The sequence below is a fragment of the Vulpes lagopus genome, chromosome X, assembly GCF_018345385.1.
Source record: "Vulpes lagopus strain Blue_001 chromosome X, ASM1834538v1, whole genome shotgun sequence".
NCBI classification, from domain to species: domain Eukaryota; kingdom Metazoa; phylum Chordata; class Mammalia; order Carnivora; family Canidae; genus Vulpes; species Vulpes lagopus.
Genome location: NC_054848.1, coordinates 64806555 through 64834436, shown reverse-complemented (window position 1 = coordinate 64834436; position 27882 = coordinate 64806555). Strand labels below are relative to the sequence as shown.

The following is a 27882-nucleotide window of genomic DNA, read 5'->3' as shown; positions in this document are numbered from 1 at the left end:
AGACTCCACCCCAAGATTGCTAGAACTCATACAGCAATTCGGCAGTGTGGCAGGTTACAAAATCAATGCCCAGAAGTCAGTGGTATTTCTCTACACTAACAATGAGTCTGAAAAAAGAGACATTAAGGAGTCAATCCCATTTAAATTGCACCCAAAATCATAAGATACCTAGGAATAAACCTAATCAAAGAAGTAAAGGTTCTATACCCTACAAACTACAGAACACTTCTGAAAGACATTGAGGAAGACACAAAGAGATGGAAACATATTCCATGCTCATGGATTGGTAGAATTAATATTGTGAAAATGTCAATGATATGCTGGACAATTTACACATTTAATGGAATTCCTATCAAAATACCATGGACTTTCTTCAGAGAGTTGGAACAAATCATCTTAAAATTTGTGTGGAATCAGGAAAATCCCTGAATAGCCAGGGGAATATTGAAAAATAAAACCAGAGCGGAAGGCATCACAATGCCAGATTACAGGTTGTACTACAAAGCTGTGATCATCAAGACAGTGTGGTACTGGTACAAAAACAGACACATAGATCAATGGACCCGAATAGAGAATCCAGAAGTGGACCCTCAACTCTATGGTCAACTTATGTTCGATAAAGCAGGAAAGACTATTTACTGGAAAAAAAGACAGTCTCTTCAATAAATGTTGCTGGGAAAATTGGACATCCACATGCAGAACAATGAAACTAGACCATCCTCTTACACCATACACAAAGATAAACTCAAAATGGATGAAAGATCTAAATGTGAGACAAGATTGCATCAAAATCCAGAGGAGAGCACAGGCAACACCTTTTTTGAACTTGGCCACAGCAACTTCTTGCAAGATACCTCCATGAAGGCAAGAGAAACAAAATAAAAAATGAATATTGGGACTTCTTCGAGATAAGAAGCTTTTGCGCAGCAAAAGTAACAGTCAACAAAACTAAAAGACAACCTCCAGAATGGGAGAAGATATTTGCAAATGACATATCAGATAAAGGGCTAGTTTCCAAGATCTAAAAAGAACTTATTAAACTCAGCAGCAAAGAAACAAACAATCCAATCATGAAATGGGCAAAAGACATGAACAGAAATCTGACAGATTATGACATAGACATGGCCAACACACACATGAGAAAATGCTCTGCATCACTTGCCATCAGGGAAATACAAATCAAAACCACAATGTGATACCCCCTGACACCAGTGAGAATGGGGAAAATTCACAAGACACGAAATAACAAGTGTTGGAGAGGATGTGGAGAAAGGGCAACCCCCTTGCATTGTTGGTGGGAATGTGAACTGGTGCAGCCCCTCTGGAAAACCGTGTGGAACTTCCTCAGTAGTTAAAAGTAGATCTGCCCTACAGCCCAGCAATTGCACTGTTGGAGCTTTACCCCAAAGATACAGATGCAGTGAAATGCCGGCAGACCTTCACCCCAATGTTTATGGCAGCCATGTCCACAATACCCAAACTGTGGAAGGAGCCTTAGTGTCCATCAAAAGATGAATGGATAAAGAAGATGTGGTATATGTATACATTGGGATATTACTCAGCCATTATAAACTACAAATACCACCATTTGCTTCAACGTGGGTGGAACTGGGGTATTATGGTATTATGCTGGGTGAAGGAAGTTAATTGGAGAAGGACAATCATATGGTCTCATTCATTTGGGGAATATAAAAATAGTGAAAGGGAATAAAGAGGAATGGAGAGAAAATGAGTGAAAATATCAGTGAGGGTGACAAAACATGAGAGAAACGTAATTTGGGAAAGGAACAAGGGATATTGGAAATGGAGGTGGAGAGGTTTGGGGTAACTGGGTGATTGGCACTGAGGGGGACACTTTTCGTGTTGAGCACCGTGTGTTAATGCTGTTTGTTGGCAAATTGAACTCTAATAAAAGAAGAATCTAACTGAAAAAGAATAACCCCTTGAAATAATTTGTATGCAAAATATGAAATATCAAGAATTAATAACATATCTAAAAATCATATGAATGACTCAACTATGTATTTTTAATATGATTTTGAAAGAGCTGAATTTTTGTTGTCTCTTAGAATTTAAAATTAAGTTAAAAATGATAAGCAAAATGACTTACCAGAAATATTTTATGATTAAGTTTTAAAGTTTATTTTAAATATTTCAATTAAGAAAATAAATTCTAAGGTAAACCTATCACAGTTGTTTTTGAAGTTGTTTTTACATTGAATTCATTTATTTTTTATTTTTTTAAAGATTTTATATATTCATGACAGACACACAGAGAGAAACAGAGACACAGGCAGAAGGCGGAGAATCAGGCTCCATGCAAGGAGCCCGAAATGGGACCATTATATCTGGGATCAGGCCCTCGGCTAAAGGTAGATGCTCAACCGTTCAGCCACCCAGGTGTCCCAAAAATAGGGACCTCTGATAAAGTTTTAAAAATATTTTATTTATTTATTCATGAGAGACACACACAGAGAGAGGCAGAGACATAGGCAGAGAGAGAAGCAGGCCCCATGTAGAGAGCCTGATGTGGGACTTGATCCCACGACTCCAGGATCACGCCCTGGGCCGAAGGCAGATGATCAACTGCTGGGCCACCCAGGCATTCCTACATTGAGTTCATTTAGATTACAAATTCATTTATTCCATTCCAGATATATTATTCCACGATCTACTGTGTTTTAGACAATATCCTATATCCTGGGTTTAGTGAGGAGTTGTAATCCATGAGCTATTTCCTCAGGGAGCTTAAAGTATGATAGAGGGATGAAACAGATAGTAAGAAGACAGTATTTATAGATAGACATTTAGGTCTGGTAAGGTGGAAGGAAAAAGGGATGGTGTGACATTGAGTCTTGGTGAGTTGATATTTGAAAGCACAGGTAACCCAAAATGGGAAACACTTCGGGCAGCCCCTGTGGCTCAGCGGTTTAGCACCTGCCTTCAGCCCAGGGCGTGACCCCGGGGTCCCGGGATCGAGTCCCACGTCGGGCTCCCTGCATGGAGCCTGCTTCTCCCTCTGCCTGTGTCTCTGCCTCTCTCTCTCTCTCTCTCTATCATGAATAAATAAATAAGATTTTTAAGAAAAAAAAAAAAGAAGACAAAATGGGAAACACTTCAAAGATCATTCACATTTAAATTTGGACTATTTCTATGCTTTATCAGCATATCCATTTCATACTAGAACCTCATAATTGTTTTTAAATAGTTAGAGGCATAATAGCTTGGAGCTGGTAAACTCTCGGCCATCCTGAGACTCTTTAAAAGACAAGTCTTTCAGATTGATTTGAAGTAGAATTATTGTTTTTCAAGTTGTCTTGAAGCAGTGACAGTGGTAGTGTGGGTATTTCAAAGGACAAACTATTGGAATAAAAACAACATGAATATGGTATAAATAGAAAAGCAGGATAGATTCGGCCGATCATTTTAAATGAATATTGTAGATGCTATCAAAGTTTCCATAAGTAGTATGTTGACTATAAAATTCAATCTAAAATATTAAAAAGATAGTCTACTGGATAAATGGCCATAACACTTTTTATGGTTTTAACTATTAATGCAGGTTTCAATGTATTTAATAGTTTAAATCTCAGTATGTAAGGGAAACCTTCCATGTGGACTTGAAAACAAAAAGACCTTTATTCTTGGAAATGCCCAACTAACCGTCTTAGTGAAATTGATAAAATGTGTTACAGAAAAAATATACAAAGATACTTTTCACTTCTAATTTGTGATTCTTATAGCAAGGTGTATATTCATGATGCCTACATAGGTATCTTTATGGTTTAGAAGATTCTTTTCAAGCTGAACAAAAATGATTCCATCATTATTTTAAAAGTAATCTTCCCTAAAATGTGTCATATGTTTAAACTAAAACTATTAAATCAGTAACATATCATGTTGTAGTAGAAAGTTTTCATTCAAAATGTTTTATTTTGCTTATAGGTAGCATCATTCTTCTTTGGAAAATTATTATTTAAAATGTTTCCTCTAGGGATCCCTGGGTGGCGCAGTGGTTTGGCGCCTGCCTTTGGCCCAGGGCGCGATCCTGGAGACCCGGGATCGAATCCCACGTCGGGCTCCCGGTGCATGGAGCCTGCTTCTCCCTCCGCCTGTGTCTCTGCCTCTCTCTCTCTCTCTGTGACTATCATAAATAAATAAAAAATTAAAAAAAATAAAAAATAAATAAATAAAATGTTTCCTCTATATGTTGCTTTTCTTTTTGGCAGGAAAACAATTACACATCAGGCATTTATTGAGCACATGTCAGAGAATGCTAGCTGTTTTATGTAAATCCTTAAAACCGGGATCCCTGGGTGGCGCAGTGGTTTGGCGCCTGCCTTTGGCTCAGGGCGCGATCCTGGAGACCCAGGATCGAATCCCACATCGGGCTCCCGGTACATGGAGCCTGCTTCTCCCTCTGCCTGTGTCTCTGCCTCTCTCTCTCTCTCTCTCTTTGACTATCATAAATAAATAAAAATTTTAAAAAAATAAATAAAAAAATAAATCCTTAAAACCCTAAATTGCTTATTTTACAGATGAAGAAATTGAGACTTAGAAAGTTTAAGAAACTTTCTCAAGGCAGTAAAAGTAGAGTTTTAGAATTGGAATCTAGATTTGTTTGACATTACAACATTGCTCTTTTCATGATACTACTACTATGCCTCTCTCATGAATAAAACACAGTATCTGCCCTCACAAAGCTTCATCCAGATAAATATGGCAAGAAATTTATCTGACAGATTGGAATTATTATTGTATTATTATTAAAGATTGTTTATTTTAGAGATTGACAGAGTGTGCACAAGCAGGAGTGTGGTCAAAGGGAGAGGGCAAGAGAGAATCCTCAAGCAAACTTCCAGCTAAGTGCAGAGCCCAACATGGGGCTCGATCCCAGGACCCTGAGATCACGACCTGAGCTGAAATCAAGAGTTGGTTGCTAACCAACAGAGCCACATAGGCACTCCTATTTTATTATTATTTTTATAGTATTTCTAAATTGTTACTCAACAGAAAATTTGCCATCTTAGCCAATTTTAAGTGTACAGTTCAGTAGTGTTAAGTACACTCACATTGTTGTACCATTAATCTTCAGAAATCCTCATCTTGTAAAACTGAAACTCTTTAATCATTAATTATCCCCCATTGTACCCTCTTCCCCACCCCAAGCAGCCACCAATTCTCATTTCTGTCTCTGAATTTGACTACTTTAGATATATAAATGGAAGCATACAGTATTGGTCTTTTTGTGATTGGCTAATTTCATGTAGCATAAAATCTTTAAGATTCATCCATGTTGTAGCATCTGTCAGAATTTACTTCCTTTGTAGAAGTGAGTAACATTCCATTGTATGTATGTACCAAGTTTTATTTATTCATTCATCTTTTGGTAGACACTTCGGTTGCTTGCATCTTTTGGTTTCTATGATTAATGTTGCTTTTAACATGGTATAGAAATATCTCTTTGAGATCCTGCTTTCAGTCCCTTTGGGTATATACCCAGATGTGTGGTTGCTTGATAATATAGTCATTTCATTTTTATTTTTTTAGGAACTACTATATTGTTTTTCAAGGCAGCTGTACCATTTTACATTGCCATTAATAGTGCTCAGAGGTTCCAATTTCTCCATATTCTCACTGGTGGTGGAATTATTTTGAAAAAGAAAATCCAAGAATATTTTCTGGGCTAATTGCATTTTTATTTTGGTAACTTATTTCATAGCAACAAAGCTGCATTCTTGATCATTCTTATTCTAAGGGATAGCTACTCATACACTGAAATATGCATGATTATTAAAGAAATATGACCTTATGTTCTCTATACTGTGCTTATTACATTAGTAATTGATTTTTCAGAAAGCAGGTTTAGAAGACAAAAATATAACTGTTCAATCTTAAGTTAACTAAAACCCAAATTAATTAGGTCATGTTCTACTAACAAAAATTTGGCGTGCTTGATTATTTTTCCTAGGTCATTTACTAGCATGTAAATAGTGTCGTGTCTACCAAATGAGAAGACATGAAATTAATAAGTAACAATATAGTCTAAAAGTATTAAATAGTAAATGTTTTCTCCAGAAAGTTTTAGGAGGGAATTTTAAACCACATAGACTTTTGTCCAATAGTTTCTTTATTACATGTCCATTGTTGCTTGACAAATTCTCATAAACTTTGTAGCTTAAACCAAGAAACATTTATTATTTTACAGTTTATATGGGCCAGATATCCAGGCATTGCTTAGCTAGGTCTTCTCCTTAGGGTCCCAAACATCTGAGTTGAAGTTTTCAGTTGTCCTATATTGTTATCTGGAGGCCTAACTGGGGAAGAACCTGTTTCTAAACTCTCTCAGATTATTGGCAGAATCCCTTTCCTTGGAGTTGTAGGACTAAGGACCCTGGCTTCTTCCTGCATATTAACTGGAGGCTGCTCTCAGCTCCTAGAGGCTGCCATGTTTTATGGGCTTCCTCAGCATGATGACTTAGTTCAATCAAATCAGCAAAGAAAATCTCTAGAGTCTTAAATAATGCAACAGAAGTGAAATCCCATCAAGTTTGCCATATTATGTTGATTGTAAGTAAGCACAGGTCCTGTCCACTCTCAAGGAGAAAGGGGTTAGACAAGGGCGTGAACACCAAGAGGCAAGGATCATGGGGCCACATTTTAAATTCTGTCTGCCACATTAATTAATTGGGAGGGTTTGTTTTTGTTTTATTATACCATGGGCTTAATTAAATATATAGACAACTTTATTCTAGGCAGATATGGCTACCTCTAAGTTTAGATATAATTTACAGGAGTTATGTAAATGAAGTGAAAAAATGAAAGAATTCTTTCCAAATCATTCAGTGCTTAACCTGTAAAAGTGAAGCTTATTTAAGGGAAAAATTTTTCTTTAGATGTGAACTTCTTAAATTTTAACATTAGGTATCACATAAATGAAATCCTTTCATTTACTATGTGGAATTTGGGGATCCTGAAGACTACTTGAAAGTTTATAATACTATCAAGTTTGTTGTGAAGGCTGGTGCCCCGTGTATATTTTGTAAAACATTTACATCACCCATATTTCTTCTCACCTTGTAACTTGTTCTTCCTTACTTGTTTACCTCTCCATTTCCTTTTCTGGTATATCTTTGAAAATCGAGCCATGAATTCTGTTAATTAGTCCTGAATTTAACACTGTGAAACAGGTATATGCTTAATAGGGTTATCATGGCTGGATAATAACTCTTTTACAAAACTATCTGTACCAGGATCCCTGGGTGGCGCAGCAGTTTGGCACCTGCCTTTGGCCCAGGGCGCGATCCTGGAGACCTGGGATCAAATCCCACGTCGGGCTCCCGGTGCATGGAGTCTGCTTCTCCCTCTGCCTGTGTCTCTGCCTCTCTCTCTCTCTCTCCCTGTGTGACTATCTTAAATAAATAAAAATTAAAAAAAAAACTATCTGTACCAATATGTTCGTTTTCCCACCCTACCTCCAATTTTAAGGATCTGAATGGCCTTAAGAAAATATATTTTTCTTAGTTCAGTTTTCCATAACATGCTTTTGTTGCTAGTTTTAAGAAATCATTGGTTTAAGATGGGCCATATGATTTTCTGATATCAGGTAAGTATTGCAACTCAGTTTAATATTCCTGTTTACCCAGAATCTTTTTTTCTCCAGAATCTTTTAAAATTATCTGTTCATTTTCCGAGAAAATGAAAATAGTTTTAAAGAATTGTTCACTTGGCTCTAAGATTCTGTTTACTTGAGTTTTAGAATATCTGAATACGTTATTACCTTATTGTTGCCAAGCTTTCCAGAATTTCTATAGAAACCGGTTTCTTCCCTTTTGGCCCTTAGTTGGTAGAAACAGCATGTCTGCTTGTCTTTTCAAATAACAAAGTTTATTTTTGATATAAAGATTTACTGTTCCAAAGAATTCTGAAAATATTTTTGTTTTCAAACATGTCGAAAGGACTTAAATTTTAGTAAATCTTAATGAATGCTGAGGTCTTCTGTAGGCATGAATATTCTTATATTGAAAACTTGGTATTTTGTTGAAGGTAGATGAGGTGAGAGTAGTGGAATGTTCTCTTATTAAAGATTTCTGTAGACTGAAATGATTTTTAGTATGCAGTGATTTCTTTGACTCAATCAGATTAATTATATTTTTAGTTTTTTCATACCTACAAGTTCATGGTAAATTTGTTATAATATGGTTTGAATAGGAAGTTACAAGTAACTAAGGTAACAGAAGGAAGCAGTATTACCTTTTCTATGGATAATCCTGAGACTCGTTTGTAATAAAATTTCAGTTCTCAGGCTTCTGCCTTAATATTGGTTTGTGACCTTTCTGGTTACTGTGCTTCTTTCTGTATGTTAATGATGAGTCTTTCACAGGTTTTTTCTTTTTTTTTTTATCCCCCATAGTATTATATGTGCCTTTGAGATAAGATAGTAGGTGGTAGTACTATTTATTGAAATTGAGAGCCCTGAAATAAAGCAGATTTTTGCATGTTATGTGTGAGGGTATCCTCAATTCTTTTTTTGTATTAGTTATTTTTGAGAGACTTGAGATAAGTAAGTGGATATGTCAAGTAAGTTGTTGGAAATGTGGATCAGGAGTTCAGGAGAATAGTCTCTGAGTAAATGTGAATCATGTCAGTAAATTAGCTGTCTGAGGAAAGAGTGTAGAGTGAGATTAGAAGGTGACCCAAATCCATTTCCTAAGGATCTACAATGTTTCATGGATAGTGAAAAAAAAAAGAAATTACAGTAAAAAAATAATGAAAGTGTGACATAACAGGATCTATAGACTCAGATAGAAGAGTGGTCAACTGCAACATGCTGTAGCAGCATCAAGTAAGATAAGGACTGATGGATCTATTAGCAAAATAGACATCATTGGTGACTTTATTTGGTACTCATTCAGTTGTTTTAGAAGAAAGCTGCTATGTCCAGGGTTCCTGGGTGGCTTAGTTGGTTAGGTGTCTGTCTTCAGCTCAGGTTATGGTCTTAGGGTCCTGGGATCAAGCCCAACATCAGGCTCTTCACTCACCAGGGTGTCTGCTTGTTCCTCTCCCTCTACCCCTCCCCACTGCTCATGCTCACTTTCTCTCTCTCAAATAAATAAAATCTTTAAGAAAAAAAAACCAAGTAACAATAACAACAACAACAAAAAGAAAGGTGCTGTGTCTAGTTTAAGATGGCAATCAAAGAAAATCCTTATATTACCTCTTCCTATGGACACACTAAATTTGTAATAATACATGGAATAATTCCCACTGAAAAAGAACTGAAAACTAGCTGAACAGCCTCCTCTATAATGAGAGGTAAAAGAGCCACATTGAGACAAAGGAGAGGTAGAGATGGAGTCTGGCCAAAAAAAAAAAAAAAAACCCATCACTGGTACAGTAACAAACAATAGTGAGGAGTCTCACAGGCCCAGAGCCTCTCCCTGGGGAGTGAGGGGTTTGTGTCCCACATTGAGCATCCCAGCCTTGGGACATGCACCAGAGAGACAATCCTCCAGGAACATCTGGCTTTGGGAACCACTGGCATTTACACCCAGGAGACCAAGGAGTCTATGGGGATCTGAGATACTCCTTTAAAGGGTCTTGCTCATAGACTCATTTTTCCTAAGAACCAACACAAAGCAGTTTGAGAGGTGAGTTGATTGTATGTGAAGGCGATTCAGTTGCTATAATCTTAAAAAAGTCTGCTGGAGCGTCAGGGGTTAGTTGGGATTTTCCTCCAGGATAGAAAAGCTGAAGTGAATGATTTTTTTTTTTCATTCTTCTATTACTTCGCATAGGTGGTATGTGGATACAACCTTGCTAAAGCTAAAGAATGCCCTACTGCCAATGTTCCTTTCCAGCATTGCTAAACAGTGCACATCCCCCACTACTATTTCTCTTTTCCTGCCTTGCTAAATCTATGGGGAGCCCTATCTGCATGATATTTTATACCATCACTAAAATTGTAGGCATGCCCTGCCCCCAACACTCTTTCTTAACTTCAGTTAAGCCATAGTCATGCTTCCCCTACTCCCCCAGTGCTCCTCTCAAGACTTCCTAAAACCATGGACATGCCCCACCACTAGGGTCTCTTTTCTAGCATTACTAAAGCTGTGGGCATGCCCTGTTCCCAACACTCTTTCCTGGCCTCACTAAAGGCATGAGCATACCCTGACCCCAATACTTTCTTGTAATCTTGCGAAAGCTAGTAAGTGAGTGTAGTCCACACAGAGGATCATCTTGATTTCCTGGCTCTGGAGGTCAGAGGAGATTGCACTACTGTGTCCTGCAGCATGATAACAATCAGAAAGATAGTTCTTGGCAGGATACCACCCCAGGGTAATATACCGACAGTAGACTGAAACATACCTCCAGTCTGCACATGAAAATGGCCCATTTCATTGTCCTGATACTTCAACCTGAGGGATAGGCTTCAGGTTTGCCACAAATGTAAAGGCTACAGAAGCAGTCTCAAGGAATACAGACAAGGAGACACCATCTGTATGCCCTCTTTTATTCTTGTCACAGCTCACTGATACCTCCCAGAAAGGAACTTATATGCTCCTCTGAAGCCCTGGTTCTTGCAACATTGACCCAGAGACAAATCCAGAACTACTTGTCTGGAGGTGAGCAGGGTCTATGAGTGTGGTCTGACTGTATATATTTGCATACATTTAAATGCTTCCGTCTGAGGGACTGGCTTTCAATCAGCCTGAATCTAAGAGTTGAATGAAATCACTACTTTTTAGACACTGCCAGGTTTTTTTCCTATTAAGGTAAATAAGGCTACTTAGATAATCACAATGGTTGAAAGATAGTTGAGAGTTAGGGCAAGATTGAATGACAAGTTTCACCTTCTATGCAAAGACACTCCTTCAAAACTGGGAGAAGTAGCTGTTTTGCCTAATGCATAAACACAAAGTCAAGCAAAATAAGGAAATTAAATGTGTTCCAAACAAAAGAACAACACAAAGCCTCAGAAAAAGACCTTAATGAAATGGAAGTAAGTAATCTTCCTGATGAAGTGTTCAAAGTAATCGTCATGAAGATACTGAATTTGAGAGAAGAGTGGATGGATACAGTAATAACTTCAATAAAGAGAAAACATAAAGTATCAAACAAGTTACAGAGTTTGAGAATACAATGACTGTACTGAAAAATACATGAGAGGGGTTCAGTGGCAGACAGGATAAAGTAGAAGAATAAATCAGTGGCTTGGAAGATAGGGCAGCAGAAGTAACCCAACTAGAGCAACAACAACCAAAAAAGTCAGATAGTTGAAGAACTCCATAGGACAAGAAGTGGAATAATATTTACATCATAGGGGTTCCATAAAAAGGAGAGAAATTTACCTGAAGAAATAGAGGCTGAAAACTTTCCTAACCTAGAGAAGGAAACAGACATCCAGGTCCAGGAAGCCCAGAGAGTTCCAAATATAATGAACCCAAAGAGGTTTGCAGAGATACAATATAATTAAATGTCAAAAGTTAAAGAAAAAGTATCTTTTTTTTTTTTTAAAAAAAAAGGTTTTATTTATTTATTCCTGAGAGACAGAGAGAGAAAGGCAGAGACACAGGCAGAGGGAGAAGCAAGCGCCTTAAGGGGAGCCTGATGTGGGACTCGATCCCAGCACTCAGGGACCACACACTGAACTGAAGGCAGATGCTTAACCACTGAGCCACCCAGGCACCCCAAAGAAAAAGTATCTTAAAAGCAGCAAGAGAAAAACAAGTTGTTAGGTGCAAGGGAACTTCCATAATTCTTTGGCCTCTTTTGCACAGAACCCAGCAGACCAGAAGGGAGTGGCATGATAAATTCAAAGTGCTAAAAGGAGAAAACTTCCAGCCAGGAATACTCTATTTGGCAAGGCTATCACTCAGAACTGAATGAGAGAGAAAACATTTTCCAGAAAAGGAACAGCTAAAGCAGATCACCACCAATGAACTGGTCTTACAAGAAATGTAAAAGGAGCTTCTCTAAGTTGAAAATAAAAGACACTAATAACAATAAAACATGAAAAAAACAACCTCCTTGGTAAAGGCATATATATAGTAAGGTAGTGGATTAACCACTTATAAGCTAGTATGAAGGTTAAAAGATAAGAGTGGTATGGATGGATTAAAACACAAGATTCAGGGGATCCTTGGGTGGCGCAGCGGTTTGGCGCCTGCCTTTGGCCCAGGGCGCGATCCTGGAGACCCAGGATCGAGTCCCACATCGGGCTCCCGGTGCATGGAGCCTGCTTCTCCCTCTGCCTGTGTCTCTGCCTCTGTCTCTCTCTCACTATCATAAATAAATAATAATAAAAAAAACTAAAAAAAACCCCACAAGATTCATCTCTATATTGCCACAGGATATTCATTTAAGTTCTAATGACACACACCGTCCTAAAGTGAAGAGATGGAAAAAAGAAATAAAAATGGAAATGAAAAGAAAGCTGGTGTAACTATATTCATGAGACAAAAATGTCTTGAGACAAAGACTAATAAAAGTCAAAGAAGTACATTACATAATGATGAAAGGGTCAATCCAACAAGAGGATATAACATTTGTAAATATTTATGCACCCACATTAGGAGTATGTAAATATAAAAAGAAAATACTGACAGACCTAAAGGGAGAATCACAGCACACAATAATAGTAGGGGACTCTAATACCCCACTTCAAAGGATAGATTATCTAGACAGAAACGGCAATGAATAAGCAATACTCTTAAAAGAACCATTAAACTGAATTGATTTAATAGATATATATGCCACATACCGTCCAAAAGCAGTAGAATACACTTTGTTCTCAAGTGCATATGTTCTTCAGGATAGATCACATGTTAGGCCACAAAACAAGTTCCAATATACTCAAGAAGACTTGAAATTATAGTAAACATCTTTTATGACCAGGATGGTATGAAACTAGAACTCAATTAAAGAAAATGGGAAAAATCACAAATATGTGGACATTATGCTACTGAACAACCAATGGGTCACTGAATACATTTAAGGGGAAAAATTGAACAAATGAAAATGGAAATACAGCTTATCAAAATCTATGAGAAATAGTAAAAGCATTTCTAGAAATTCATAGTGATGGAAAAAGAAAAATATCAAGTTAATAATTTAACTTTCACCTAAAGGAAATAGAAAAAGAGCAAACAAAGCAGAAGTTAGGAATGAAATAATAAAGACTAGAATGGAAATAAATGAGATACAGACAAGAGAACAATAGAAATGTTCTAGGGACAGAGATCTTCACTGTTAATTCTACCAAACATTCAAAGATGATTGCAACTCATGTTAAAACCTATCCTCAAGTAAAACTGGTTCCAGGGATGCAACTAAGTTCACCAGGGATATTGACTTCAACAATACACTGAAAGAATCATGTGATCCTCTCAATAGATACGGAACTTTGTTTTTAATTCAACACTTATGTATGAAAAAACTAAATACTGTAGATATACAGGGAATGTACCTCAACATGATAAAGGCCATATGTGGTGTCAAAACCATTGCAAGCGTCATACTCAGTGATGAAAAGCTAAAAGCTTTTCCATTAAGATCAGGAACAAGGCAAGTATACACACTTCCATCACTTTTATTAACATAACGTTGGGAGTTTGGACATGGCTGTTAGGTAAGAAAAAAGAAAGAAATGGTATAGAAGTTGAAGGGGAGAAGTAAAACTGTCACTATTTGCAGATAGCGTGATACTATCTATAGAAGACCTCAGGACAGCTCGGGTGGCTCAGCAGTTTAACACCTGCCTTCAGCCCAGGGCGTGAGACTGGAGACCCAGGATCAAGTCCCACGTGGGGCTCCCTGCATGGAGCCTGCTTCTCCCTCTGCCTGTCTCTCTCTCTCTCTCTCTCTCTCTCTCTCTCTCTCTCTCTCTGTGTGTGTGTGTCTCATGAATAAATAAAATCTTAAAAAAAAAGAAAACCCTAAAGACTCCACCAAAAAACTATTAGAACTAATAAATAAATTCAGTAAAATTGCAGGATACAAGAACAATATGCAGAAATTTGTTGTGTTTCTATACACTAATAACTGCCAGAAAGAAAAATTAAAAAAACAATCCAATTTACATTGGCATTAAAGGGAATAAAATAGGAATAAATTTTTCCAAGGAGGTGAAAGACCTGTACACTGCAAACTATAAGACAGTGATGAAAGAAATTGAAAACAAAGATAAATGGGAATATAATTTGTGCTTATGGACTGGAAGAATTAATATTGTTAAATGTCCATACCACTCAAAGAAATCTACAAACTCAGTGCAGTACTTATCAAAATTCAATTGTATTGCCACCAAACTCGAAGAAATACTATTAAAATTTATATGGAACAACAAAAGACCCCATGTAGTCAAAGCAATCTTGAGAAAGAACAAAGCTGAAGGAATCTCATTTTCTTTTTACTTCAAACTATATTATAAAATTATAGTAATCAAATCAATGTCCTATTACCATAAAAATGGACAATAGATGCAACAGAATAGGGAGCTGTTATATAGACCTACACATATATGGTCAATTAATTTGTGAAAAAGGAGCCAAGAATATACAATGGTGCAAGGACAATCTCTTCAATAAATGGTTTTGAGAAAACTGGACAGCCATATGTAAAAGAATGAAACAATACTTCTGTCTGCCACCATACACAAAATTTAACTCAAGATGGATTAACATCTTCAGTATATGACCAAAAATCATAAAACTCCTAGGAGAAAACAGGGGGCAAGCTCCATGACTTTGCTCCTGGAGATATTTGTTTGGATCTGCACAGTGAAGGAAAAGATCAACAAAAAAATGGTAAGTTTCTGAATGGGAGAAAATATTTGCAAATCATATATCCAGTAAGGGGCTAATATCCAAAATATATAAAGAATTCATAAAACTCAATAACAAGAAAAAATTTGTTTAAAACTGGGCAGAGGATCTGAACAATTACCAAAGAATGCATACAGATGGCCGACAGGCCCATGAAAAGATGCTCGACATTACTAATCATCAGGGAAATGCACATCAGAACCACAATGAGATATAATCTCATACCTGTCAGAATGGCAATTATCAAAAAGATGATACAACAGGCATTGGAGAGATAATGTTGATAAGGTAATCTCATATATTCTTGGTGGAAATGTAGATTTGTGTAGTCACTATGAAAAGCAGTATGGAGCTTCCTCAAATTAAAAATAAAATTACCATATTATTCCACTATTCCACGTCTGGGTATCTATTTAAAGAAAACAAGTACTAATACAAAAAGATACATGCACCCCTATGTTCATTGCAGTGTTATTTATAGTAGCCAAGATACCAAATCAACCTAAGTGTCATCTATGGATGAATGGATAAAGATGAATGGGTGTCACCTATGGATGATCTGAATATGGCTGTCCAGTTTTCTCAAAACCATTTATTGAAGAGATTGTCCTATACATATATATACCTTGAAATACTGATGAGTCATAAAAATTAAGGAAATCTTATAATTTTTGACAGCATGGATAGCCATTGATGGTATCATAATAAGTAAAATAAGTAAAAGACAAATCCCATATGATCTCACTTATATGTGGAATCTATAAAACAAATGAGTGAACCAAAATTCATAGACATAGAGAGATTGTAGATTATCAAAGGGGAGCGGAGTTGGATGTAGGCAAAAAAGTATGAGGAAGGTCAATTATATGGTGATGTATGGGAGCTAAACTTATTTTGGTGATCATTTTTATAGTGTATGCAAATATCAAATATATTTGGTGTATACCTGAACTAATAGACTGTTATATACCAATTTTACCTGGTTAAAAGAGAGGAAACAGTAAAATGAGCATGAGTTGTCACAGCATCCTCCAGTTCCCAGCCTGAATCCTATGTGTGTATTCACAAAGACTCTCTGAATTGTTGAAGCCTGTAGGTGCCTGAAGACATGTTTCCAACATTTACCTTCTGTAGCCTGAAATATGCCCCACCCACTATATTCTTTAGCTGCATTGCTAAAGCCAGTAGGAGTATGCAGTCCACACAGGGATCAGCAGTTCATTGCCTGGCCCTGGTGGCCAAGAGGGTTGGAATTTGAGAGCTTCATGGAACTGTAACAATTGGAAAGAGCATTTAGCAGGCCTCAGGGCACTACACATAGAGCAGACTGAAACATAGCCCCGGTTTTCCTGTATAAGGGCTCATTTATCTAGCCTGGAGCTTCAGCATAAGGACAGGTTTTCTGGTTACCCACATATCTATAGGCTAAGAGGACACACCCAAGAAATATAAGCAGGAAAGTAGCAGGTTGCACACACCCTTGGCTTTGCTACAGCTTAATAAGACTTCCTAGAAAAGAGCTTATACACTCACCTGGAGCCCTGATTACAACTGTCATCCAAGGGACACCTCCAGATCTCCTGGTCCAGAAGCCAACAGGGATTTATGGTTATGGCTCCAGACAACTGTATATATTTGCACACATTAAAAGCTGCTACTTGAGGATCTGGCTTCCAATCCTGAAACTAGGTGCTAAATGAGGTTCATCCACTTAGATTATTGGCACGTCTTGACATACTCTCAGCGATGGGGCATATAAAGATTAAATCAGGTGGTTTAGACCATCATAGAGGTTCAAGAGACAACTGAAGAACTAGGGAAGATTGAACAAGAAGGATTGTCACCTACTCAAGGCCACTTCTTTGAGGCTGAGAGAACTGGATGTTATATAGAAATGCATACATTAATTAATTTTAATTTTAAAAATGAAAATCATTAATTTTTAATTAATTTTAAGTTTCATTAAAATGCAAGTACAGAGAAATATGTTCCAAATGAAAGAAAAGGACAAAGCCTCAAAAAAGACTCCTAATATGGAGATAAGGTACCTACATGATAAAGAATTCAAAGTAATGTTCACAAAGGAGCACACTGTTCTTTGGAGAAGAATGGATGTACACAGAACTTCAGCAAAGAGATAGAAAACAAAGTACCAAACAGAAGTCACAGAACTGAAGAATAACTGCACTTAAAAATAAACAGGAGTGGTGCAACAGCAGACTAGATAAAATAGAAGTACAGATCAGTGAGCTGGAAGGTAAAGCAATGGAACTCACCTGGACAGAGCAGGAATTAGAAAACACAATAACAATAAATATGAAGATAGCTTAATAGACTTCTGACAGAATATCAAGCAGCACAACACTCACATTATAGAGGTCTCAGAAGGGGAAGAGAGTTAGAAAGGGGGGCAGAGAATTTATTTGTAGAAATAATGGCTAAAAATTCCCCTAATGTAGGGAAGGAAACAGACATCAGATCCAGGAATCCCAGAGAATTCCGAATAGAATGAACCTATAGAGTGCCACACCAAGATGCATTATAATTAAAGTGTCAAAAGTTAAATATAAAGAGAAAAATCTTAAAAGCAGCAAGAGAAAACAATGTGTTACATACAAAGGCTATCTCATAAGGTTATCAGTAGATTTCTCAATGGAAACATTGAAAGCCAGAAAGTTTCAAAGTAACATTTTCAAAGTACTGAAAGGAAAAAAAAGTCCAAGTAAGAATATATTACCCAGGAAGATTATCATTGCAGCACTTTGAAGGAAAGATAAAGAGGGTTCCAGACGAGCAAAAGCTAGAGGATTTCCTCATTGCTAAATCAGCCTTATTAGAAATATCAAAGGGGTTTCTTTACTCTGAAAAGAAATGGCAGTAGTTAACAACAAGAAAACATACAAAAGTAAAAATCTCACTAACAAATATATAAAGATAATGGTTAAGTCACATAAACTTATGAAGATTAGGAGGAAAACATAGTTAATTAAAACTACAATCATTAGTTATGGGGTATAGAGGATAAAAAGATGTAAAAAGTTACATCAAAACCATGAAATGTGGAGTGGGGACAAAAAATGGAGTTATGTTATGTTTGTAAATAAAAGTTGCTAATAACTTAAAATAGATGGTTATATACACAGGATCATATATATGAACCTCATGATAACCATATTGCAAAATCTGATAAAAGAAGTTTTCACCTTTTAATGTTTGTGATCTCTGGCCCTAGGCTCCCACAGAAGCTATACTTTGTTACCAAGGTCAAATGATTTGGCAAAACCTCAAAGCCTGGGTTCTATTTCTGGCCCAAGCACATATCTGCTGCATTAAAAAAAATAACCAAATGGGAGCATTCTGAACACAAAAGATAAGGAAAGGTGAGAAACATCCCTGGTTTCCACAAGATTAAAGTCATATAGCCCAGCCTATACTAGAAACTAAAGTCTACAACTTTATGAAAAGTTCTTTGTGTAATAATTTGTAACTGTTTATGTAAAAAAATATATATAATCCTATACCAAATTCCCTTACTGAAGCACTCTCTCATTTGTGAAGAAGATTGTGTATACCAGACAGTCCTAACTGGAGGTTGAATAAAACTCTTACTTTTTTAAAATAAAAATTCTAAAAGGGTTGTTCATTTTGTGTCAATAAACACAAAAAAGTAGTGTAGGAGTAAAAATGTAGAGTTGTGGAACATGTTCCAGTGTAAATTGCTGTCAACTTAAAATAGACTTATTTAAGTAGAATCATATATGTGAACCTCCTGATAGCCACAATGCAAAATCATATAGCAAATACTAAAGAAAATGGGAAAGGAATCTACACATTAACACTAAAGAATGCCATCAAACCACAAGGAAAGAAGGAGAAAAAGAAGAAAGGAACATAGGGGAACCACAAAAACAACCAGAAAACGTTGAACAAAATGGCAGTAAGTACATACCTATCAATAATTTGAATGTAAATGGATTAATTCCTCTAATCAAAAGAAATAGAGTGGCTTAATATGTTAAAATAACAAAAACAAGATAAAGCAAAAAGTCATGTCTATATTCCTTCCGTGAGAGATTTACTTCAGAATTAAGGACACACAGAGACTGAAAGTGCAAAGATGGGAAAAAATTCTTCATGAAACTGGAAATGAAAAGAAATGAAAAGAAAGGTGGTATAGTTCTGCTCATATCAGGCAACAGAGACTTTGAAATAAAGATTGTAGGGAAGCCTGGGTGGCTCAGTGGTTTAGCGCCATCTTGGACCAGGGTGTGATCCTGGAGACTCAGGATCGAGTCCCGTGTCAGGCTCCCTGCATGGAGCCTGCTTCTCCCTCTGCCTGTGTCTCTGCCTCTCTGTGTATGTGTCTCTCATGGATAAATAAACAAAATCTTTAAACAAACAAAGATTGTAGTGAACAACAAAGAGAGGCTCTACATAATGATAAAGGTGTCTATCCAGCAAGAAGATCTAATACTTATATATGCACCCAAGTCAGGAGCCCCTAAATATGTAAATGTTAAGAGGGATAAATTATTAAATGGAGAAATTGGCAGCAATATAATAATAGGGATTTTAACATGCCAGTTACATCAATGGATAGATCATATCCAGACATATGTGAAACCTTGTTTCAGTAAGACTACATTGTTCTTCAATGATCATTAGACTAGGTACTAGATAATTTAATGATCATTAGACTAATACATTTAATACATTAGACTAGATAATTTAATATATATATAGAACATTCCATCCAAAAGCAGCAGAATACACATTCTTCTGAAGTGCACATGAAACATTCTTGAGGTGGATTATGTATTAGGCTACAAAACACGTCTCAATAAATTTAAGAAGAACAGAATAATTTGAAGCATCTTTTCTGACCACAGTGTTATAGATCTAAAAATCAATTACCAGAGGAAAACTGGGAAAACTACAAATACATGGAGATTAAACAACATACTGCTGGACAACTACAAAGTCATAGGAAAAAAATCAAAGGGAAATAGAGTACCTAGAGATAAATGAAAACAGCATTCAAAGAATACTTACTACCTACCCTCAAACCCTTCCAAAAATCAATGCAGTGGGAAAGCTTCCTTATTCATTTTCCAAGAACAGTTTTAACCTGATACCAACACCAGACACATAGACTTAAAAAAAAATATAGGTCAATATCCCTAATGAAATGAATGCCAAAACTCTTAACAAAATATTTGAAACTGAATTCAGCAATACATTAAAAGGATTATATGAGGTGCCTGAGTGGCACTGTCAGTTGTGTTTCTGGCTCCTGATTTTGGCTCACGTTGTGATCTCGAGGTCATGAGATTGAGCCCAGCATCTGGCTCAGCACTCAGTGCAGAATCTACTTGAGAATCTCTCTCCCTCTCCATCTGATCCTCCTTCACATGTACTTTCTCCCTCTTAAATAAATCTTAAAAAAATTTAATGAAGGGGGTGCCTGGGTGGCCACATTGGGTAAGCATATGCCTTTGGCTCAGGTCATGATCTTGGGGTCCTAATATCAAGTCTCATATGGATTCCCCACTTAGAGGCATCTGCTGGTTCCTCTACCCCTCCATCTGTCATGCTCTCTCTTTCTCAAATAAATAAAATCTTTTTAAAAAAGGATTATACATCATGACCATGTGGTGCAAGGATGCAGGGATAATTCAACATCTACAAATAAATCAACATGATACATTGCATTAACATAATGAAAGATAAAAATCACATAATCCTATCAGTAGATGCAGAAAAAGCATTTGACAATATTCAACATTCATTTATGATAACTGTCAGTAAAGTAGGTATTGAGGTAATGTGAGCCAATACAATAAAGGCCATATATAACCAACTCAGTGCTAATATTCAATAGTGAAAAGTTGAAAGCTTTTCCTTTAAGATCAGGAACAAGAAAAGGATGACTATTATCCTTACTTTTATTCAACATAGTATTGGGAGTTCTAACCACAGCAAGTAGGCAAGTAGAAGAAATAAAATCATTCATATTGGAAAGAAAGAAGTGAAATTGTCACTATTTGCAGATGACATGATGCTATATATAGAAGACCCCAAGGACTCCATCACAAAACTATCAGAGCGAATAAGAAATCAAGAAAACAACTCCATTTTCAATAGCATCAAATGAGTAAAATAGAAATAAATTTAACCAAGGAGGTGAAGACCTGTATACTGGAAAATATTCAGTATTGATGAAAGAAATTGAAGAAGAAACAAGTGGAAAGATATTCTCTGTTCATGGATTGGAAGAATTAATATTATTAAACTGTCCAAACTATGCCAAATAAACTATACATTTGATGTAGTCCCTATTAAAATTAAACTGAAATTTTTTACAGAACTAAACAAATAATCCTAAGATTTGTATAGGTCCCCCCCCCAAAAAAAAACCTGAAAAGCCAAAAACAGTGTTGAGAAAGAACAAAGCTGGAGGTATCATGCACCCTGAATTTATTTATTTATTATTTATTTATTTATTTTATTTGTTTTTTAAAAAATTACCTATGAGAGAGAGAGAGCAAGAGAGAGAGAGAAAGTAGAGAAAATGTGGTGGGGAGGGGCAGAGGGAGAGAGAGAAGCAGACTCCTGACTGAACAGGAAGCCTAGCATGGGGCTTGATCCTAGAACCTGGAGATCATGACCTGAGCCAAAGGCAGATGCTTAACCAACTAAGCCACCCAAGGGCCCCCATGCACCCCGATTTTAAACTGTATTGCAAAACTATAGTAATCAAAACAGTATGGTAATGGTGTAAAAATAGACATATTGATCAATGGAACAGTGATTCCAGAAGTAAAACCACCATGATATAGTCAATTTATTTATGACAAAGGTGGCAAGAATATACAATGGAGAAAATGCAGTCTCTTTAATAAATGATGTTGGGAAAACTTGACAGCTACCTGCAAGGAATGAAAGTGGAACACTCTTACACTATATACAAAATTAACTCAAAATGGAATAAAGACTTGACTGTAAGACAAGACACCATCATCCTAGAAGATATAAATAAATAAAAAAAAAAAGGGATCCCTGGGTGGCGCAGTGGTTTGGTGCCTGCCTTTGGCCCAGGGCGTGATCCTGGAGACCCGGGATCGAATCCCACATCAGGCTCCCGGTGCATGGAGCCTGCTTCTCCCTCCGCCTGTGTCTCTGCCTCTCTCTCTCTCTCTGTGACTATCATAAATAAATAAAAATTAAAAAAAATCCTAGAAGAAAACTTTGATGGTAATCTCTGTGATACCAGTTTTAGCGATATGTTTTTTTTTTTTTTAATTTTTTTGTTTTTGTTTTTGTTTTTTTTGTTTTTTTTTTTTTTTTTTTGTTTTGTTTTTTTTTGCGATATGTTTTTTGGATCTGACTCCAAAGGCAAGGGAAGCAAAGATAAACAGATGGGACTAATTCAAATTAAAAAGCTTCCACACAGCAAAGGAAACCATCAAAGAATGAATAAAGCAATGTAGTGAAAGGACAATGTAGTTCCAAATCATATATCTGATAAGGGATTAATATCCAAAATATAGAAAGAACTCATACAAGTCAATTACGAGAAACTAACAAAACAAAACAATTTTAAAAATTGGCAGATGGGGCACCTGGCTAGCTAGGTCGGTAAAGCATGCACTCTTAATCTTGGGGTTGTAAGTACAAGCCCCATGTTCGGTATAGAGATTACTTAAATAACATCTTGAAAATAATTTACAATATTTTTCAGGTGAATGGTCTTCAAATGGTTGATGAGCCAATGGAAGAGGAAGAAGTAGATTCTTGCCAAGTAAGTACTTTGATTAACTCATTATGCTACATTTTTAAAATATAAGGAAGAGAATAATGGGAAAGGAGAAAATAATCTGTCAATTAAAAAATTATTGAGGTAAGTTAATAATAAGCAAATTCAATTATAAAAATAGCATTTAAAAATATAGTTTTTCTTGTCAGAAAATTTTACATGTGAAGTTTAAGACAAATGTATTGAGGCATAATTTACATGCCATGAAGTTCCCCCATTTTAAGGGTAGTGAATGAAAATTCTACTTACTAGTATATAAGTAACTGGGTTGCTTAAATACAGAATCATCAAAATTAAACAAAATAAGATTACCTTCAACTTTATGGTAGAAAAGAGATCTAATGTAGTAATATTTAACCTGAGTTCATTTAAAATCCATTTCCTGGCTTTGAAAAATTATTACATCTAAATTGTTTCAGAATTTTCTAACTAGTTTTAAAGACCACTCAGCTGGGCCACCCTGGCCCCACCCACCAAGGTGGCCCAGCGGTTTAGCGCTGCCTTCAGCAGGGGATGTGATCCTGGTGACCCGGGATCGAGTCCCACATCGGGCTCCCTGCATGGAGCCTGCTTCTCCCTCTGCCCATGCCTCTCTGCCTCTCTCTCTCTCTCTATCTGTGTCTGTCATGAATAAATAAATAAAATCTTTTTAAAAAATACATAAAGACCACTCAGGTATTGGGCCATTCTATGCTAGGCCTATGTACTAGTCCCTCACTGTACAAGATCTAGTTTTACAAAACAGTGTTCTTAAGATTTCAAGAAGGATCTAAGATGAACATTCACATTTATTTTATTTTATAATTGTCATTTAAATGGACTTTTTCACAAAATTATAGGTGTTTAAGCTGGAAGGAGCCTCAGAGATAATATTTTGAATAATCTCATTGTATAGGTAAGTCTTTTGAGACCTCAAGAGGTTGTGATTTATACAGGGTCATCAAAATAACAAGTAGCAGAAGTAAGACTTATGGCCCAGTGTACCTCATGTTAAGTCATCTGTGTATTGTGTAGACTAAAAGATGTGGAAAATAAGGAAGACATCATCCTTTTCTTATTTAGTTATGTATAAAATCAACCTTGATGTCCTCTTTTCCCTCCAAGCTGGTTTATAAGAGGATTTTTTTCAGATAGGACCAGGAGAGATATTTAAATTGGGTTTGTCCAAGATTCTTCTTTGAAGTATTCTATGTAAAAATTCACTGTCTCTGCAGACTGTGATAATATAACAATAACCTTAGTTCTGATTAACAAGAGATAAAATGTCATTATGGCTTTTGCAATTTGCTTAATGTTAACTTAATAATAACTTAAATTTGAGTACAACTAAATGTAAATTTCCATCAAAATCATCTAAAGCTTTATCTATAGACCATATGTACTAGGAAGTATGGTACTTATGTTACTAGTTTATAGAAGGTAAAGTATAACTGTAAAATACAAAAGGCAATAGGAAAGGTAAATTTGAGAATTAATAATTTCACAGGGAAATACCATGCTCCACACCACAAGAGGCAGAAAAATCATATGTGTGTGCAAGTGGACATATATACATATATAGCCAACATAAACACATAGATGTGTATATAGAGATATTATCAAATATTTACCTTCCAATTTTTAAAAAGGAAGAATCAAGAGGTATACTTCTAATGGAAAGACAATAAAAATATACAGTGATTGATGATCTAAGTTAGTCACCTTTAGTGGCTAGAAAGGGAAATCTGAAGTTTTGGAGAATTAGAGACCTAGAATCAGTTATAAGGATTTGATTTAGTTTTTAAGAAAGATTTTATTTATTCATTCATTCATTCATTCATTCATTGAGAGGAAGAGAGGAACAAACAAGCAGGGGGAATAGCAGGCAGAGGGAGAGGGAGAGGCAGGCTCCTGGCTGAGCAGAGAGGAAGGAAGGATCTGAACTGACGATGCTTAACCAACTGAGCCACCCAGAAGCCCCAGGATTTGATTTAGTTTATATTCTGAGTTATCTAATTTTTTTTTTATTAGAGTGGTATCTAAACTTTTAAAATAATGTACATTTACTGTGTGATGGTTCAGGTGCTCATTTGGTATCAGTTAAATCATATGAGTGATAAGAAACACTAACCCTATAAATTTATCTCTTTGTTTAATGTTTTCATATATAGGATTTTTGGGGATATGTTTGCCTGTTCCAGTGTGATGCCGAGAACTGTGTTTTTTTCTGGTTGCCCCTTTTTTATTTTTTAATAATGAAGGGTTGTAGAGATTGCCCTGTGATGCATAAATTCTTTAAACAGTATTCTTTAAATCTGAACTTAGGTATTGCCTATGTTGCCTGATGCTGTTTTGTTATTGACTGTTTTAGGCAACTAATCCACTTCATCTCACTTATAGCTTTGGACTTTCATGGTCTTCTGACCCTTTTTTTTCAGTTAAAACTCTCTGTCTCATATATACATATATATGAGATATGGGAAGCAATTTACTTAATTTATATAATGTATATATTATCGCCATCTGATTAACAAAACTATAGTTTGTATAATTTTAATATGTCCAGATTATTTTTTTTTGTCCAGATTATTATAATGAATTTTTCCATTTCTCAATACAGTATTCATATTTGGTAAGTATTAAGTAGCAGGTCAGTGATAGAAGATATTTGATATTATATTTCAGTATCTAGTTCCCTATTTCTCCCAGTAATGTCCAGGATAGAAAAAATAGATGTTATTATTCTTCTTAAGTAGATTACTAACATGAATTATTTTATGTTGTCAAAATAATTAGAGATATATTTGGTAGTTTATGATCCACTCATATTTACTATTAAAGTTTGTATGGAATGGTTATGACTTCCTCAAGTTAATTAAATATTTTAATGCTACCAATGTTTTAGGAATTTCAAAAGAAGAATTATTTAACAGTTAGATTTATGTTAATTTGATTTTCACAACATCAGAATTATGTTTAGTCTCTAAATTGAAAGATATTTCTATTACCCAGAAATGTAAAGGTTACATTTAATTGAAAATGTACATAAAAAACTGATTTCCTGATACTTTGAGGCCCTACATTTCTAATTTTAGAAACCGTTCTTGACATACATCTGTTAAGGATCCTTTAAAAAATATTGTTTTACAAGTGTACTTGACTTAAACTCATGTGTAGCTATAAGTAGGAAATCCTTTAAGTTGGCGGGGAGGGGGGCTGATTCTTTTAGGGTAGATTTTTCCCCTCCTTTATTTCTCTTTCCATTCTAGACATTTATCCTTGATGCTCTTCAATATTTTTCCCCTTGAAAAATTGGTTTTTACTACTGCTTTGTATTCATTTAGCATTTAAAAATAATTTGACCCTTTGCGAGTTGAGATGGCAGAGTAGTAGGGGTACCCCAGGCTTGCCTTATCTTAAAAACACAGCTAGATAATTATCAAATCCTTCTGAACATACAGGAAATTGATCTGAGGACTGAGAGAAAAACCTGAGTAAATAGAAGGAAAAAAGACGCCACATTGTGGAGGGTAGGAAATGTGCAGATGTCATTTGAGGGACAAAAAAATCAGGATGATGCATAGGGAAGGGAGACCTGATCAAGGGGGGGGGGAGAGATAAAGAGAGAGAGAGAGAGAGAGAGTAGGCTCAAGGCATTGCGCAAAAAACACTCTCCCCCACCAAACAATTAACAAGAAAAACAAGAGGGGCTGATTATCACAAGTTTTTACAAGCAGTGTTGCTCAATGTCTGAGGTTTTAGAAGTCTTCCATCACTAGTGTGGAGCCTGGTGGGCATAGAGGTGCTCCTGTGGAGAAGGAAGGGAGAGACCCAGGAGTGGCCATTGCAGTTTGAGGAGCTGAGAATCTCACTGGGAGAGGCAGTTCTCCTTCTTTAAGTGCATTTGGGAGAGGTGGCACTGCCTCTACAGGGACAAAAGAACACGTGGGCACCACTGAGCAAGCCTGTTTATTAGTATAGGAACTGAGGCTCCCACCGAGGGCAGCTAACCTGGATGCTAACTTTTTGCTGTGTTTTTACCATAAATTCCAAGCCCCTACATGTTCCTGTCACTGACCTTCTGGAAAAAAACCTACACCAGCTAGTGCAATGAAACCCTCTCCTGGAGGATCATTGAGGGTCTGTGAAGTGCCGGGTCCCTAAAATTTGGAAGTTTGAAACCAAACTGGCATACCTGAGATAAAATACAGGAACATTGTGCCACCAAATTGGCAGAAGGCTCAGACAAAGACAGGGTAAAGGCAGGGATCTGAGGGATGCATGGCACAAACTAGGGGAGATTATTTGCTCTTCTGAGAGGGCTTCCTGAATAGCTGTTAGCATGAAATCTCCTCTTCAGAAATGAGAAAGCTGGTTGATGCCATTTTTATCTATGCCCATCAGGAAGGATGTACTTCAGTGAGCAGCACATCAACCATAGTGGAGGCTTGAACCACTTACATCAAGCCCACTCCCCTGCACTGTGCAGGCACTTTTTTTTTAACTAGGGCAAGTGTGCCTCAAACTCAGAGCATCAGTGGACCCTGCTGCCAGAAGACCAGCAAAAATTGCCCACTTACACCAGTCTACTGACAATAGAGTGCTAAAAAAGCTGTAGGGGAAATAGGATCTAGGAGAAATAGGAACTAGCCTCTTTTAACAAGCAGACTGAAACACACCTAGTTAAAACTTGCCACTCACTGGAGAAGGGACAAGCATTCCCCACTTGGGGGAAATGAGAAAGGCAAAGAGAAACTCTGTAGGGCAATGACTTGAGGGAAAGAGCAGCCAAAACACAATAGTAGAGTGCACACAGAATACACCAGAAGTATTTCCTAAAGCATGAGGCCCTGAGCAGTATAGGACCTCTTCTTCATAGAGCCACTACTTTTAGGAGCAGGAAACAGAATATGCTTTCCTAAGACACAGAAGACAGAGAACTAGACAAAATGTTAAGATGGAGGAATTCATCCCAAAAGAAAGAACAAGAAGTCATGGATAGGGATCTCATCAAAACAGATGTAATAAACATGCCAGAACCAGAATTTAAAACAACAATCACAAAGATACTAGGTGGGTTTGAGAAAAGCATAGAAGACATCAGGGAGTCCATTTCTGCAGAGATAAAAGACCTAAAGTCTAGCCCAGCTAAAATAAAAAATGCTATAACAGAGATGTGAAACTGACAGGATATAATGACTACAAGGAGGGAACAAGTATAAGAATAAATAAGTGATAAAGAAGATTAAATTGTTGAAAATA

General features: G+C 36.5%; 1 protein-coding gene across 8 annotated transcripts in view; it reads left to right on the top strand.

The window, feature by feature from the left end:
* RPS6KA6 (ribosomal protein S6 kinase A6) overlaps positions 1-27882 on the top strand; it is a 199826-nt gene that overhangs the window by 30800 nt on the left and 141144 nt on the right. For 7 of the 8 annotated variants that reach the window (XM_041740158.1, XM_041740155.1, XM_041740161.1 and 4 more), the window contains exon 2: positions 22567-22626. In XM_041740158.1, coding sequence (XP_041596092.1) covers positions 22567-22626 — 60 coding nt within the window. Of the gene's footprint in view, positions 1-10527; positions 10626-22566; positions 22627-27882 lie in introns of all 8 variants that reach the window. The other variant, XM_041740157.1, reaches the window with a different exon arrangement.